The 16,383-nt window shown below is 41.3% G+C and overlaps 1 protein-coding gene across 1 annotated transcript in view; it reads right to left on the reverse strand.

The window, feature by feature from the left end:
* Positions 1–12,960, reverse strand: part of Cdkl3 (cyclin dependent kinase like 3) — a 33,329-nt gene extending 20,369 nt beyond the window's left edge. The window contains exons 1-3 of the mRNA XM_028775925.1: positions 12,669–12,960; positions 12,066–12,245; positions 5,063–5,257 (exon numbers count right to left, since the gene is read on the reverse strand). Coding sequence (XP_028631758.1) covers positions 5,063–5,257; positions 12,066–12,245; positions 12,669–12,689 — 396 coding nt within the window. The 5' untranslated portion in view covers positions 12,690–12,960. The remainder of the gene's footprint in view (positions 1–5,062; positions 5,258–12,065; positions 12,246–12,668) is intronic.
* Between the last annotated feature and the right edge of the window lie 3,423 nt (positions 12,961–16,383).

Raw genomic sequence — 16,383 nt, forward strand, 5'->3', positions numbered from 1 at the left:
ATATAATTGCATACATTTCATTAAATGTTTTTATTAAAATACTTCGAGGCTGGGTGTGGTAGCACAAGACTTTAATCTCAGCACTTGGGAGGCTGAGACAGGAAAATGGCTGTGAGTTTGAGGCCAGCCTGGTCTACATAGTGAATTCCAAGACAACCAGACAGAAAGATCCTGCCTCAATACACACACACACACACACACACACACACACACCACCACCAACAACAACAAAAAACTCACCAAGGAATGACTCTCTTACCGTTTGTCATTTTTACAAAAAGGATTTAAAATGAACTCTCAGAGATTTTAAAATAACACAATAGTCACTAACTATAGTTACAGCATTGCAAAGATAATCTTTTGAGCCAGGTCCTGGTGGTGTATGTGGCAGGATACTTGATCACACTGGTAGGAATCACCCAAGTTTGACAGTGATGTCTAATTGAGTGGCAGACAAAGTGAGGAATCAGAGAAAGATTTGACAGAACAGGATACACCCACCTCTCAGGAGAACAGAGTAAAAAGAGGCTATTGAGGAGAGATCAACACAGAGAGAGAAGAGAAAGCAGGTTTCTTCGGGAAGTTTCACAGAGACAGATTCAAGAGAGAACAGACTAGACACAGGTGAAGACAGAACAACCTAGAGAATGAGAAGGAGCTAGAATATTAGAACATATTGCCAAAGTTAATATGAGGCCAAGCAGAGCAAACAGTTAGAGCCAGTGAACGAAGCCAGACTGAATCAGTCAGCTTGGAGAGGAGTTTGAGCAGAACAGCTGAGTTGAACCAGCCAGCCAGAGATCAGAAAGAACTAGAAAGGGTGAGCAACAACAAGTTTCAGAGGCTGAAAACATTCTAGGTCTAGGTTAGCAGACTGAGTAAGCAAGCCTTGGAGAGAATAATTTCTTTAGGTGAATAGAAGTAACTTTTACAGATTTACACCTTTAATCCCCACACTTGGGAGGCAGAGACAGAACTCATCTATGAGTTTGAAGCCAGCCTGGCCCATGGAATGAGTTCCAGGACAGCAAGGGCTACACAGAAACCCTGTTTCAAAAAAATCAAAAATAGATGAATTAATGAATTAAGTAAAAAATGAATAATAAACCCAAGAAAAATCTTTTGAATTTACTCCTAATCTGAAATTTGGTACATGTGACATAATATCTTCAACTTGTCCATGTTGTCACAGATGGTAATATTCCTGCTGTCAAGCCTCAGTATTGTAAATACATCACATTTTTATTTTCTTTTTTTTTTTTTTTTTAATTTTTTATTTATTTATTATATGTAAGTACACTGTAGCTGTCTTCAGACACCCCACAAGAGGGTATCAGATATCATTACAGATGGTTGTGAGCCACCATGTGGTTGCTGGGATTTGAACTCATGACCTCTGGAAGAGCAGTCAGTGCTCTTAACCACTGAGCCATCTCACCAGCCCCACATTTTTATTTTCACTGTATTCTCTGTACCATTCATCTGAGGCTGGATACTTAGATTAATGCTGTGCTTTGCACTCTGAATGCTGCTGCCGTGAATGTAAGCCTGCAGGTGTCTCAGACAAGCTGACACTGTTTCCTTTTGATACACACCCAGTAGGGAGACTGCTGCGTCACCCATGAGTTCCAGCTTTCTGTCACTGTGGACACTGAATACTGCTGCCCATAGAGTCCATGTACTTTCCACTCCCACCAGCACTCAGCAAAGGTTTCCTTTGCTCTACAAGTCTAAATCCTAGCTTTGAACTGGCCATCCAAGCAGTGACTTCCATTATTGTTTTTAATTTAAACTTCTTTGATGGCAGACTTTGAGCATTTTTTCATATACCTGTCTACCTTCATTCACATATATGATCTACTTCTTAAAAATATGGTTTCCTTTGCTGTTTTAAAGCATACTGTTGAGGCTGGAGAGATGCCTCAGTGGTTAAGAGCAGTGACTGCTCTTCCAGAGGTCCTGAGTTCAATTCCCAGCAACCACATAGTGGCTCACAACCATCTGTAATGGGATCTGATGCACACTCTTCTGGTATGTGTCTAAAGACAGTTATTACAGTGTACTCATATAAAAAAATAAATAAATAATATTTGCCGGGTGGTGGTGGTGCACGTCTTTAATCCCAGCACTTGGGAGGCAGAGGCAGGTGGATTTCTGAGTTAGAGGCCAGCCTGGTCTACAGAATGAGTTCTAGGACAGCCAGGACTACACAGAGAAACCCTGTCTCAAAAAAAAAAACCAATAAATAAATAAATAAATAAATAAATAAAGCATACTGTTTGTTTACAGTTGAGTTTTTTGAGTTCTTTTTTGGTTTTCAATTTTCTCCCATTTTGTAAAGCTGTTTCTTTTTTTTTGAACTTCCTACTATCGGAAATATACTGTCCGTTTTCCCCTTGGCTATGCAGAAGCTTTTCAGCTTGGTCTCATCTTGTTTGTTTACTTTGCTTTTACTCTAAGTGCTTTGGGTTCACGTCACACACAAAAGAGAGAAACAAAGAACCAACCACCATGCACCTTTGTCCCACCAGGGTCATGGAGCTGTTTCCCTCTCTTTTAGTGTTAGTCTTTAGTCTATCTTGAGGAGTTCACTTTTGAGTGTGGGTCACAGACTTTAGAAGTTTTGGCCTGTCATTGTCACATTGACACTCTATGAAAAATGGTATTTTATTATTAATTATTAGTATTATTAGTATTTCTCAGCAACATTTACTTTTCAGTGTATAGATCTTATACACCCTTTGCCAAGTTTTTCTTAGGTTATAGACTATTTTGATGTTATAAGTGGCATTTTATTTTATTTTAGGCAGAGTTTCATGTATTCCATCCATTATGTACCTAAAGTTGATGTTGAATTTCTGATTCTCCCGCCTCTACCTCCCAAGTGCTGGGATTTCAGGGGTGTGCTACCACATTCAATTTTATGTGGTGCTGAGGATCAAACCCAGAGCTACATGCAAGCACTCTACCAATTAAGCCACTCTACCAGCCCATACATTGTATCTAGAAATTCTAATTTCTGATTACTTGTTGCTAATGTATAGAAAAACAATAGACTTAGGGATGTTCATCTTGTATCCTACAATTAGAAAATTGATCTGTGAGAATTTTCTATGCAAATGAACAAGTTATCTGTGAATAAAGACAGTGTACTTCACCTATCTCAAAAATGATGTCATGCCATTGCTACAATAGCTACAATAAAAGCGATGGTCACAGGGTTGGGTATGCACCTCAGTAGTACAGCCCTAACTGAACATGCACAAAACCCTGGGTCCCAGCTCTAGCATAAAATAAAACATAATCCTGTCTCTTGGAAAACAGCTTGTTAGTCTCTTTAAGACCAGTAGCAACCACCAAAGTAACTAGAACAGAGCTGCTGCCAGCAGTGTTGGTAAAGCCAGAACTAGATATAAAGGAACCACCTGCCAGCCAGTGTATACAGTATCCACACTACAGAGCAGCGCTCAGCATTCAGTTAGTTACTGGCTGCCTGGCTCTGAGAGACAAGAACAGAGAGACAGACAGAAAACTGACTTTTATAATTGCCACATTATTTTAAATATCCCGTTTTCAACAAAAACTTAGGGGCAAAAAAAAAAAAAAAAAAGGCTCCAAATCCAGAAACAGAGCACTCAGTAACTCAGTACCTATGTCCCAAGAAGCCTACACTGTACTTGCTGGACAGCCTTTGCATCATCTTGTTCATTCCCTTTTCGTTAGCATATGGTACTAGTGTAAAACTAGTGAGTCTCATCCATACATGTTACACACCTAAACCCCAGCATTCAGGAGGCAGAGGCAAGTGGAGCTCTGAATTAAAGGCCAGCCTGACCTTGAGTTCCAGCAGAGCCAGGACTACATACACAGAGAAACTGATTCAAAAAACAAAAATAAATAAATAATAAAGCAAAACTAGTTTTGAGGATTTTACTACGCATTTTCTACATATATAATTTATTGCTATTTCCCGATTACATGTAGTTTTCCAGAGAGTACAGCCATCTGAAAAAGTATCACAAAAACAAACAAACAAACAAAACTACTGAGCTAGACAAGCTTGGTAGCATATGGTTTTAATCTTAACACTCAGGAGCAGAGGCAGAAGGAACTCTGTGAGTTCAAGGCGAGCCTGGTCTATACAGCAGGTTTTGGAAGAGCCAAAAGTAGAGAGACTACTTAAAAAACAAAACAGAAACTACTGAGCTACATTATTACTTAAATACCACTGAAGTCAGTGCTAAGAATCAGAAGTTAGGTGTTTTTCTCCTTGACTTTTTTTTTTAGGTTGAGTGGCGGACACTTTGGTCTGCCTTCTTCCCCTAAAAACATCATCCACCAACTTGCCATTCCCTGGCCTACCATTCACCTCCTGACTCTAAACCTCTCTCCATTTAAGAACACTTCCATGGAAGCACAGCTCTGACTTTCAATCTTGTCATGCATTTTCTCAGAGATGATCCTTAGTTTACTGGCAATTCCTTTAAACCAAACTACTTTCGGTCTCTGCCAGTGGTTGGATATGAAATGTTCTCTAAAAAAGGCTCACTGAAGGTACATCCCCACTGCTGCTGCTGTCAGAGGAGGCTCAGAAAACTTTAGATGGGTGTCTAGCTAGAGGAAGTGGGCCATGTCCTTGAGAGAACATACCCTGTCTGGGACCCTTTCTCTTTCTTTTCCTTGTAAACCATGAGACAAGCATACTGTCCTGTGCTCCTGCAGCCATGATGCTCCAAGAGAATTATGGGCCGAAACCTCTAAAATCATGAGACAAAACAAATAATTCTTCCCTTTACGTTATTCTCTCAGTATTCTGGTCACAGCTCATGTGAAACTAGCCACACCTCAGACTCAATCTACCTTATAATGACAATTACCAAGTACTCAACAAATGCTTTTGGGTTCTGCAAATAAACTGAGGCAATACCCACCTCCTTATTTATTAGGATGCCTATTAGTATTATACATAGAAAACTGTTAACAGCCTTCATCAAAACAGAACTATTCCAAGGGCACTCGAGAGTCACCCTGGCCCCAGCGGGGCTCACTCTGAAGCACTTACATTATTATTGTGCAGGTACTCAATTGCTCGAAGGATCTGGAACAGGTACTTTCTCAGCCGCTTACTCTCTAGTCCGTGACAGTAGTGCTGTAGCTCATCTAAGACTGTGTGGTCAATAAATTCAAATACCAAGTGAATTTTCTTTTTTTGTCTAAAAACTTCAATCAGATTGACCAGGTTTTCATGCCGAAATTGCTATTGACAAAAGAAACAAGACTTTTAAATAAAATTGTTTCAAATAGTAATTCATACAAACACCTATATGATTTTGAAATGAAACAAAACCAGTTTCAGTTTCTTTTCTTTCAATAGAATGTCTCAACTGGTTTGGCACATTTTTAATGTGTAAAAATTACTGTGACTTCTTGCTCTCCATAGAAAAAGGTGAGATGTTGCCATCTGATTGCTTATTACAATAATTTAGAACTAGTGTACCACAATGCAATGAGAAATGTCTTGCTTTATTTTAATTTGGTTTGTACTTAACACATGACATTTAAAAGGACTTTATGAGTTGGGCATGGTGGCATGGGCTTTGAATCCCAGCACTTGAGAGGCAGAGGCAGGCCAATCTCCAGGAGTTCAATGCCAACCTGGTGGACAAAGGGAGTTCCAGGCTAGGCAGAGCTACATTGAGACACCCAGGCTCAAACAAAACAAAAACTAATAATAAAGTAAAATGCACCTTGTTTCATGTTGGCTATTGTAGTTGTTTTTATTTTTAGAGACAAGGGCTTGCTATGTATCCCCTATCCCAGAATACACAACCTTTCTGTCTCATCCTCTGGAGTGCTGGGATTTGAAACATGAGCCACCACACTCAATGTGCAGTTATTTTGTGTTCTGGAAACTGAACTTGGGACCATCTCCCATGCTGAGCTGAGCTGGACCTAGCCACTGAGGTCCTCATGCTTCATGGCCTTTTAGATGCTTCATGTATAAGTGTTGGTCTGCATCTATGAATGCACACCATGTGTATGCCTGGCGCCTCCAGAGATCAGAAGAGGGTGAAGTTAGATCTCCTGGAACTGGACTCAAGGCTGGTGGTGAACCACCATGTGGGTTCTGGGAACAAACCTGGAACTTCTGTAAGAACAAGGGCTCTAACCACTGAGCAATTCTCAGTCCCAAGCATGGACTTCAACATCGTAAAGATTACTATATTTTTACACAACTTATTCAACTTTTGGTCTTAAACTCCAGAGGATAAGCTATAAGTTCTAGGGGTCATTTATGAATCTACTTGATAATAAAAAGAGTATCAAAATGTTTAAAATACCTGCAAACATGTGAAATGACATAGAAATGACACAGATATACATGTATGGTTTTTTATTCATTGTCTATACTACAATTCTACTAAACAACAAAACACCCTTTGTTTCAGCTTCTTGGGAAACTGAAACAGGAAGATGAATCTGAGGTCAGCCTGGACAACACAGTGAGACCCTCATTTCATACAATCAAAAATTAATTTTAAAAACAAAAAAATCCTTTTTGTACTGGTATGAACATGGTTAAAAATTTTAAGGAGTTGAAAAGATGGCTTAGTGGAAAAAGTACTTGTAAGTGCAGGTAAGCCAGTCATGGCAGTGGGCACCTGTAACTAGCACTGAAAAGGGTGGATGGAGATGGGTAGATGGAAGGGTGGCTCACTGCTCAGCCAGCATAGCTCAGTCAGTGAGCTCCAGATTTAGTGAGATTCTATTTAAAAAAAAAAAAAGTAAGAAAGAGTGATAAGAGGCAGACAGCCATTATTGATCTCTGACCTCCAGATACTCATGTACGCCTAAGCATGTACACATATATTCCACATAAACATATACACAAATAATTTTAAAATGTCAAAAAATTGCTATGTATCTGCATAGTAAACAAATGAAGCTTAATATTTTTTGTAGTTTATTCTATTTTTCAATCTATTATCCTTACTACAATAAATTCTGAAATATTTAACCATTTTAGTAAATAAAAAAAATATTTACTAACTTGGATAAAAATGGGTGTATTTTAGTATTAGTCTCATTAGCAAACTGTAATTTTTCATATTGCTTTTATTCCAGTGGCACAATGTCAAGTTTTCTACTTTCTTGTGGCCAACAGAGACTAAAATCCTTGAAATATGACTAGTAGAAAACTGTGCCAAAATACAATGCCAGATTCCTTCCTTCTTTTTGCTCTTAGTTTCTGTGTTTAGCAAGAAGCCCCAGTGTGATGCTCGGCACTGAAACCCTGACAGCAGAGGAGACAGTGAAGGGTGAAGACCCTGGAAAACCACATGAATGGCCCACCTCGGGCAAACGATTGGCTTCCTGTCTGCCCTGCATATGTCTGTGTTATGTGTGCATGCCTGGTGCCTACCTTTGGAACTGGAGTTACAAATGGTTGTGAGCTACCATATGGGTGCTGGGAATTGAATCCAGGTCTTCTACAAGAACAAGTGCTCCTAACACGAAAGCCACATTTCCAGCTCTTAGTCTTTAAAAATGAAACAGTTGAGCCAGTAGGGAGCCAGGGGTGGTAGCATTTGATCCCAGAGATTGTGAGGCAGAGGCAGGCAGAGCTTTGAGTTTGAGGCCAGCCTGGCGAACAAAACGAGTTTCCAGGACAGCCAGGGCTACACAAAGAAACAGCAGACAAGTTCACTTTAAATGTACTTGATTATATTTTTCTCTATTACTAGACAACATTTCCACAGATATTCTAACTGTTCTATTGGTTGTTTAATGAGATTCTAAAATTTAGTTAAAATTGAGTTGTTTGGGCAATCATTTTAGGTTAAGAATATTAACAAATGTAAGAAATCTCTTACTAGATTATGTTAGATTGGAAAGTCGTGAGTGGTGGCATATGCCTGGAATCCTAGGATTCCAGAAGCTGAGGCAGAATGAGGAAGAGTTTGATCTAGCCTGGGCTACACAGTGAGTTTCAGGCTAGTCTGGACTATGCAGTGACACTTTGTGTAAAGGAGGAGGAGGAGGCTGGAGAGACAAAGCAACAGTTCTGAGCACTGGCCACTCCTCCAGAGGACTCTAGTTCTTTTACATTTATTGACTATTTTATGTGTAAAATTCACTATTTCACTTGCATATATGTCCATACACCAGGTTCAGTCTGATGCCCAGGCTGATGTCAGAAGAGAAAATCATATTTCACCCTATGGGTTCTAGAAACTGAATCTAGGTCTTCTCAAAGAACAACAAATGCTCTTAACTCTGAGTCAGCTCTCTACTTCCTAGAGCTCTGGTCTAAACCCTCAGGCTCAGAGCCATCTCTAACTCCAGTTCCAGGGAATATGATATCCTCGTCTGTCTTCTGTGAACACTCATGAACATGGTACAAAGACATATGTGCAGGCAAGACACCCAGACACATAAAGTAAAGTATTTTAAATCTAAAGATGTTTTAAAGGAAGAAATGTAGGGAGAGATTGAAAGCAGTTGGATCAGGCCATACAGTCAGTGAGAGTAGTTTAAGTGTCTTGCTAATGGTGTCACATGTCTTTAATCCCAGCACTCATGAGGCAGAGGTAGGCAGATCTCTCTCTCTCTCTCTGTAAGTTAGCAGTTAGTCTGTTCTACAAAGGAAGTTCCAGGGCAGCCAAGGGCTACATAGTGAGATCCTGTCTTAAAAAACAAACAACCACCAAATAAAGTGTCTTAAAATAATTTGCGCTGGGTGGTGGTGGCGCACGCCTTTAATCCCAGCACTTGGGAGGCAGAGGCAGGCGGATTTCTGAGTTCAAGGCCAGCCTGGTCTACCGAGTGAGTTCCAGGACAGCCAGGGCTACACAGAGAAACCCTGTCTCGAAAAAACAAAAACAAAAAAATAATAATTTGCATATACCAGACACAGTACCACATACCTTTAATCTCAGCACTCAGTAGGCAGAGACAGGCAGATCTGTTGAGTTTGAGGGCAGCCTAGTTTACATAGCAAATTCCAAAACATCCAGGGATACACAGTGAGACCCTGTCTCAAATAAGTTATTTGTGTGCATTTAGAACAACAAAATATGTTTTCAGGTTTATCACAGTGTTCTCATCACTCTTGGTTAGTTTTATAAAAATTATTACACAGGGGCTGGAGCTGTCACTCAGCTGGTAGAGTGCTGTCTAGCATGCACACAGTGCTGGGTTAGATCCTTAGCACCACATTAAACTGGGTGGCTAGATGGCTTAAGGGGAACATTTGCTGTCAAGCCTGACAACCTCAGTTCAACCCTTGAGAGCCTTCCAATTTTTGCAAGTTACCCTGTGTCATCTACATGTGTACTGCTGATGTGTATGAACATACACCAAGAAATGTAATTTAAAAATTAAAACAAAGCAGGCAGCCAGGTGGTGGTGGCACACGCCTTTAATCCCAGCACTTGGGAGGCAGAGGCAGGTGGATTTTGAGTTCCAGCCTGGTCTACAGAGTGAGTTCCAGGACAGCCAGGGCTACACAGAGAAACCCTGTCTTGAAAAAAAAAAAACAAAAAAACAAACAAAAAACAACAACAACAAACCAAAGCAGGCATGGTGCTGTGTGTAATCTCAGTGCTAGAGAGGTGGAGGCAGGATGCCCAGCTTACCTAGACTCCCGTCTCAAGGTAAGAAACCTTAATGCACCTAGATTCCAGTGACTAGAAATTTGTATTTGGAGGCTTTTTTCCCTCTGTTTCTCTCCTAGCCTCCTAATCACCTCCTAATTTTATTTCTCACTTAGGGAGAACAGATTCCTGACACTGTTGTTTCATTTCATCAGGCAGGGAATGATGTCTCTTAGAGTACAGAATTATAACATCTTTACTAGCTTTTCATTTTTCCTTCATACAGTCTAGAATGGAGCAGTTCTGTCTACAGGTGCTAGCACAGTATTCTAGTTAGAAGCAAATTGATTTATATTACTTATATTATATAAATATTATTTATATTATATATATGTATATTATCTATATCTATCTATACTGTCTATAATATAGATAAAAAGAAGGAAAACGTTTCATTTGTACAGATAAAGCCGTCAGGAGTAGCTGTGATCTTCATCACATATAGAACACCTAGACTTCAGTCTCAAGGTATGAAACAAATGCACCTTGATTCCAATGACTACAAAATTTGTATTTTGAGGTTTGTTTGGTTTTTTCCCCCAGTTTCAGTCTCTAGCTGTGGACTCCCCAAGATCAGTTCACATTCTTTTTACTGCCTCAGCTCTGTGGCCTAGTAGACCGAGCACGCCTGCAATGCCTTGATACTCCCCAGATACTGTTGCTGTTTGTAAAAGCCTAATAGTCTTCAGTTACATATCCCTGTCACCTCCAAGTCAACATTTCCAAAACTGAACTACTTCTCAACCTCTCTTCCAACTCACATCAGCCACAGTGTTCTCTGGACTCAGGGCATCTCTGACTCCTCCCTATATATTTCTTTACTCTTCTATGTTATCTGCAGTCTATCATTTTAACTTTGTATCTATTTACACTGCTGAATTCTAAAAAAAAAATGCACTCTTGATATTAGCAGCATTATTGAATTAAATTCTTATCAGACTCCCTTAGTTTTCAGTTTATTACATTCTACAGACCACTGCTAAATTAAAGTATTAACTAAAATCTTCACTCTCCATCTCTTTTTTTAAAAAAATCATTTTTGTGCTTTTGAGACAGGGTGTCATGTATCCCAAGCTGGATTGGAACTTAGTATGTAGCCAATGATGATAACAGGATTGATTATATACTCTCAGTTTTATATGGTACTGGGGCTCAAACCTGGGGTTTCAGGCATGCTTGACAAGCACTCTACCAACCTAACATCTCAAACACCCAAACCAAGTTTTGACTTCTTAGCCTAAAACATTTTAAAATCTGCTTCCAATTTACTACACTAATCACACCTCTTTCTAATACTATACAGGAAATTCATAGACAAGTATCTGTTCTTTGTCTTTCTATTCTTGCTCTGTCCTGTTTGAGTCTTTCTGACATTAATGCTGTCCCCTAACCTGGAACTCGGTAGTATCTCCATCCTACCCAAATGCTGCACATCACTCAAGGACAAGTACATACCCTATCTTCTGTTTAAAACAAACAAACAAAAAACAACAAAACAACAAAAAAATCTTCCCCGTCAAACAGAAATCTGTGGAATTTAATAATATTAACCATTAGATAAACAACAAATGAACAAAAAACCTGTGAGGATATGTGATTGTGTGCACATGTCTGCAGGTGTCCCTGAAGGATCCCTGGGTGTTGGAGTTACAGGCAGTTATGAACCTGCTGATGTGGGGTGCTGGGAACTGACTCTAGTCTTCTATAAGAGTAAGTAGTAAGTGCTTTTAACCAGAGAGCCATCTCTCTGGCCCAGCATGAACCACTCTTATTCAGGATTACTTTAATATAGCCTTCTGCATAGTTATGCCACTAAGAAACCTTTTTTTTTTTTTTTCAAGACAGGGTTTCTCTGCCTAACAGCCTTGGCTGTCCTAGAACTCACTCTGTAGACCAGGCTGGCCTTGAACTCAGAGATCCACCTGTGTCTGCCTCCCAAGTACTGGAATTAAAGGTGTGCACCATCACACCTGGCAAAAAAAACCATTTTTTCCTTCTTTCTACTCTTAGCTTTTTCCACAATACCTTGTATAAAGCACACATCCTTATTAAGTATTATACTTGAATAGTTTTGAATGATTTCACAATATTAGCATAATTCTGTTATACACAAGCACACAAATCTTATATCAATAAACAAGTACAGACTGTAGACAATGAGGGTTTCTCTATGACAGGTCTTAGTATATCTGTTAATGGAAATATTCTTTCATAGGTTTTATTTTTATCCCATAACAATTTCTCTTTGACTTACATAATCAAGACAAAAGAAGAGGGGTGTTTCAATGTAGACCTGTAAATCTTAGCACTGGAAAAGAAGCATTCCAAGACACCCTGGACTGCACAGCAAGATAGGTCCCAATGGGAAAAGAATAAAAATATATACAATAAAAGGCAAAAGAAGCAAACCTTTAGAAACTTTATTTCTCTCGTTGCAATTTTGTTGACAGATTTTTCTGGTTTCTCATAGAATATCTTAATGGCCACTATCCGCCCAGTATCCTTATGTTTGCATTTCATGACCGTTCCGTAACTTCCCTCTCCCACTTTTCCAAGGGTTTCATACATCTCCATTTTCAAGCCTGGCTTCTACTTCACAGAAATAAAGAAAGAAAATGTTAAATGTTCACATTTTCAATTATACAAACTGGATAATGCATAGAGATAACCCCCTACTTTCGGATATAAGAACAAAAAACTAGAAGTGCTGACTACAGCAGAGCCTGTTCGTGGGAACTCTTAAGTTGTCTGAGAAGCTCCAACTTTCACCAGAACGCAGGATGTCCTTCATTAATCTAGCATTTTGTGTAGATTGAGGATTGTGTAGATTGGGGATTGAGAAATAAAAGGGAGGTCTGATACGTATTTAATGCAGGCATTCTTTTAGAATACAGGATTTAGAATATGAGGTCCCCTTTCAGAAACAATGGAAGCCAAGCTAAAAAGTCCCACCAACAAACACTGTGGGTTTCTTGTTAGAGGCCACGGTCCACCAAGCGTGGGGACCCCCACCTCAGCACTACAGTCACCCATCCGTCCTGCCCCCTCCTCAAACACGCAGTCTGTGCAGCCCCAACCCAAATGGCCCGTCTCGCGGCGCTGTCGACCTCGTCCTGAGAACCGCCGCCGCCTCAGCCCATCCTGTAGTCCCGCCGGCCCGGCTGCGTGGAAGTCCCAGCCGGCCACGGGACACCACACCTCCTCTCCTGGCCGACCTTGCCCGCTCCGGGCAGCCCGATGCCCTGGCAACGGGGTGGGGGCGGGGCCCTACCGAGTTCGGAGCCCAGTACGCAAGACTGGAAATCGCTGGGGTCCTGACCCGGAAGGGAAAGTGACACGAAGCGGAAGATAGATGCAAGAGGATGGGGGAGGGATGTAGGAGGCCCGCGTGCTTGCAGGTGGTGGTGGTGGGGATAAGGGACAGCGGGGCATTTTATAGCAGAATGAACGCCCTTGAGGCTTTCGCCCTGCAAGAGAGCGGTGTGTCACTTGGGTGATTGCTGGGTGATTGTTGTGCCCGGTTCTAGGAAGTTGACGGAGATAACTGATCTAAGGAAGACTTACGGGGCTACAGTTTGCCAATGCTGCATTAATATTCCATACAACCAATTTCGACCTAAAAGTCGACATAATCCTTAAACCAGGGACAAGATGGTTCTTGGGTAGAGGGCTTAGCTCAGTGGTAAGCCACATACTCAGCATTCGCCACTCCCCTGACTTTTTTCTAACACCAATTCTGTACACATTTTCAGTTTCCAATTACTATTGTTTTCCAATTACTAGCAATCCTTTTTTTGTTTTGAGACAAGGTCTACTATATAGCTCCGGGGGACTCACCATGTATAACACCAGGCTGGCCTCAAACTCTCATCTGCCTGCTTAGAGTGCTGTGCTGTGCGCCACCATATCTGGCCCTAGCAGTACTTTTAAAGTTTTCTCACGACGTGTGAAACCCAAAACTTTTTAGGAAAACAAATAATTCGCCAGACTCTGCCACAGACTGAGTGATGTACAAGGACGCCTCGGAATATACATTTAAATAACCTGCAGAGCTTTTTAAAGGGCTCCATTTTTAGAGATCTTGATTTAACTGTAGTAGCAAAACTAGGTCAATGAAATTCTCGGTAGGAAAAGGCTATGAAGCCAAATGTTGAGTTCAATCTCTTGGACCTACATGGTGGAAAGAGAACCAACTCATTCCAAGTTGTCGTGTAACCTATATACACAAATAAATGAACGTGCACAAGAAGTGTACTGAGTAGTGTAAAAAAGAAACTAGTTTGCTTTTTAAAAGAAACAGTTTAGAAGCATTTCAAAGTTTGTTACTAACAGAGCTTTGGAGCTTGAAAGTAAAGAGGGAAGGGTAATTGGTTTGGATTTTTTTTCTTTTCTCTATAAATAAGAATGCCATAGTTAAGTCTTACAATACTATGAGACCTGCTATATGTTTACTTAATATTTGTTATGAACTAAATATTTGCAAGGAGCGAAACACAAATTACTGAGTCTCTGCCACCACAAATTAATTCACAATCCTAGCGCTCAGGAGAGAGGAAGTCAGAGCTACGTGAGATTGAGGCCAGCCTGGTCTACATAGCAAGTTCTAGACCAGCCTGAACTACACATACCCTGTTTTAAAAAGTGAAATTATAGTTCTAAGATTGCAGTTGTAGGTTTCCAGCAAGCCTCCTGGCCATGAAATTGTGTGGATTTTGTTAACATTTTGCCCTCTAATACTTTTGGGAAGCACATTCAATTTATCAAAACATTTCGTTTTGGAAAAAAAAAAACCTATCCTGTCCGTTTTTAAAAGTAATAAATTGCAAGATAAGCGACAGAATGAAAATTTTAAAAAAAAGTCTTTTTACCATTTCATTGTATATATTCCACACACACTTGTCTTCTTTCTTGACCATGTGGAGGAAGATTAGGATTGTTATGGCTGGGCAGGAAGAAAAAGCCAAGGCACTTGTTACCTATCCCAGCTACTCAAAGAGGAGTTGAAGGCCGGCCTAGGGGATTTAAAGAGACCGTTTTTCCCCCCAAGACGAGGTCTCTCCGTGCTCTAGGCGCGGTGGTGCTCTAGTGTAGACCTCTAGTCTCCACCTACCTAGTGCTGGAGTTGCTCTTGGGCACTACCTCTTGCTCAATAAAACTTTCCAGGGCTTACATAAGACCCTGAGGTTCTATCGAGTACCTCAAAAAGAAGAAACGGAAAGATGAGAGTATTTAACTTTTAGCTTAGTCACATTGTGAGGACACAGCAGAGGCTAGCAAGCGTTAGACATACTTGACAATCCTCAAGGTTACCTTTTTGCGGGGAGGGATGAAGACTCTCAGGCTGCCCAGGGCGGCGGCTATCATCCCGCTTCACTGAGGCTAGCCTTACATTCCTGATCCTTTCCACTTTCCGAATGGTGGGATTAGCAGGATGCACCAAGACGCTGGCTTCTCAAGGTCATTTTAAACCAAGAGAATTGTTTGAAGAAAGGAGGGATAAGGACAGGGGAAAAGGTTAACCCTTCCTGGTTTCATGGAACTTTGAGAAGGAGTAGAGCAGTGGTCTCATGCTCTTCCCCCTTCTAGAGCTAAAGAATTCCGCAACTACTACACTGTTCCGGTCCCTAGAAGAAATCCTCAAAACAGGACTAGAAGCTGAGCACGGGAATTCCAGGAGCCTGCAGGGATGGGTGGTGGTGGTGAATGCTTCTGAACCTGCTGCAAATCACCACCCACCACCACCATGCACCTCTGGTCCATTTGGCCCCTCTTTGCTATTGTTCAAAGCTTGTAATGAGCTACCTCAGACTCGAGCTATAACTCCCACCCGTGTCTGCACGATCTCTCCCCCGATCTGAATCATTTTTGTAGGTTTCTTTGACAACCAGCAGCCCATTGATATGTTCTAAAATCACACCCACTCATTTCTTGAGAAATACAATTGTGCCCCACCACAGGTAAATTCACAGATTCTAATTCAAAGACTCCATAGATGGAGTCTTTAAGGCTTGGGCAATCTATTCCGCTCTCATTTCTGTATGGACTCTAAGTATGGAAATCCCATTAGCAGGAACAGCTATTGATCCAAATGCCCTTAATCCCATCTCATTTGCACCGACCATAGCATTCAAAGCTGTTCATTACAAGGCTTTGTCACACTTTCAGTACCTGTCCCACCTACCAGAGTTGCTAAGCCACTTGAAACAGAATTAAGTCCAGATTTTTTGTTCCGTTTTAAAGACTCAGAACGCAAGCGGCTCCTTCCACAATGTCTCCTTAATGCAAAGTCCCAGTACCTTGGGACCAAAAGAATAATATATGACTAGAGGTGTCTACTCCTTAAACTCAAGGACCTGCTTTGTTAGATCTGAAACCGAGAGCCAGGCTAGGCCGTCACGTGACTTGTTCTGATGGCGTCACAGGCACACGTGGTTCTAGATACTTCGCTCCCTCCCCCTCAGGGGTGGATTGTTGACAACGCCGCTAGCGGTCACGTGACCTGACGTCATCCCACCTCCTCTCCCCCGAAATCTCAGGCTCCGGATGCACCACTCTCTCCCGGTCCGGCCGAACTTGAAACTAGCGACGGGGGGAGCGAGGCAAGGTAGCGTGTGGGCTCCGTTGCCGTTGGGCCGGCCGTGGCCAGCGTGAGCACGGAGCGGACCGTCCGCTGTTCACCACAAGCAACAAGCCCGGAAGACGGCCGCCTGCGCCTCCAGTGCGGCGC

The sequence above is a fragment of the Grammomys surdaster genome, unplaced genomic scaffold, assembly GCF_004785775.1.
Source record: "Grammomys surdaster isolate TR1022 unplaced genomic scaffold, NIH_TR_1.0 262, whole genome shotgun sequence".
NCBI classification, from domain to species: Eukaryota; Metazoa; Chordata; class Mammalia; order Rodentia; family Muridae; genus Grammomys; species Grammomys surdaster.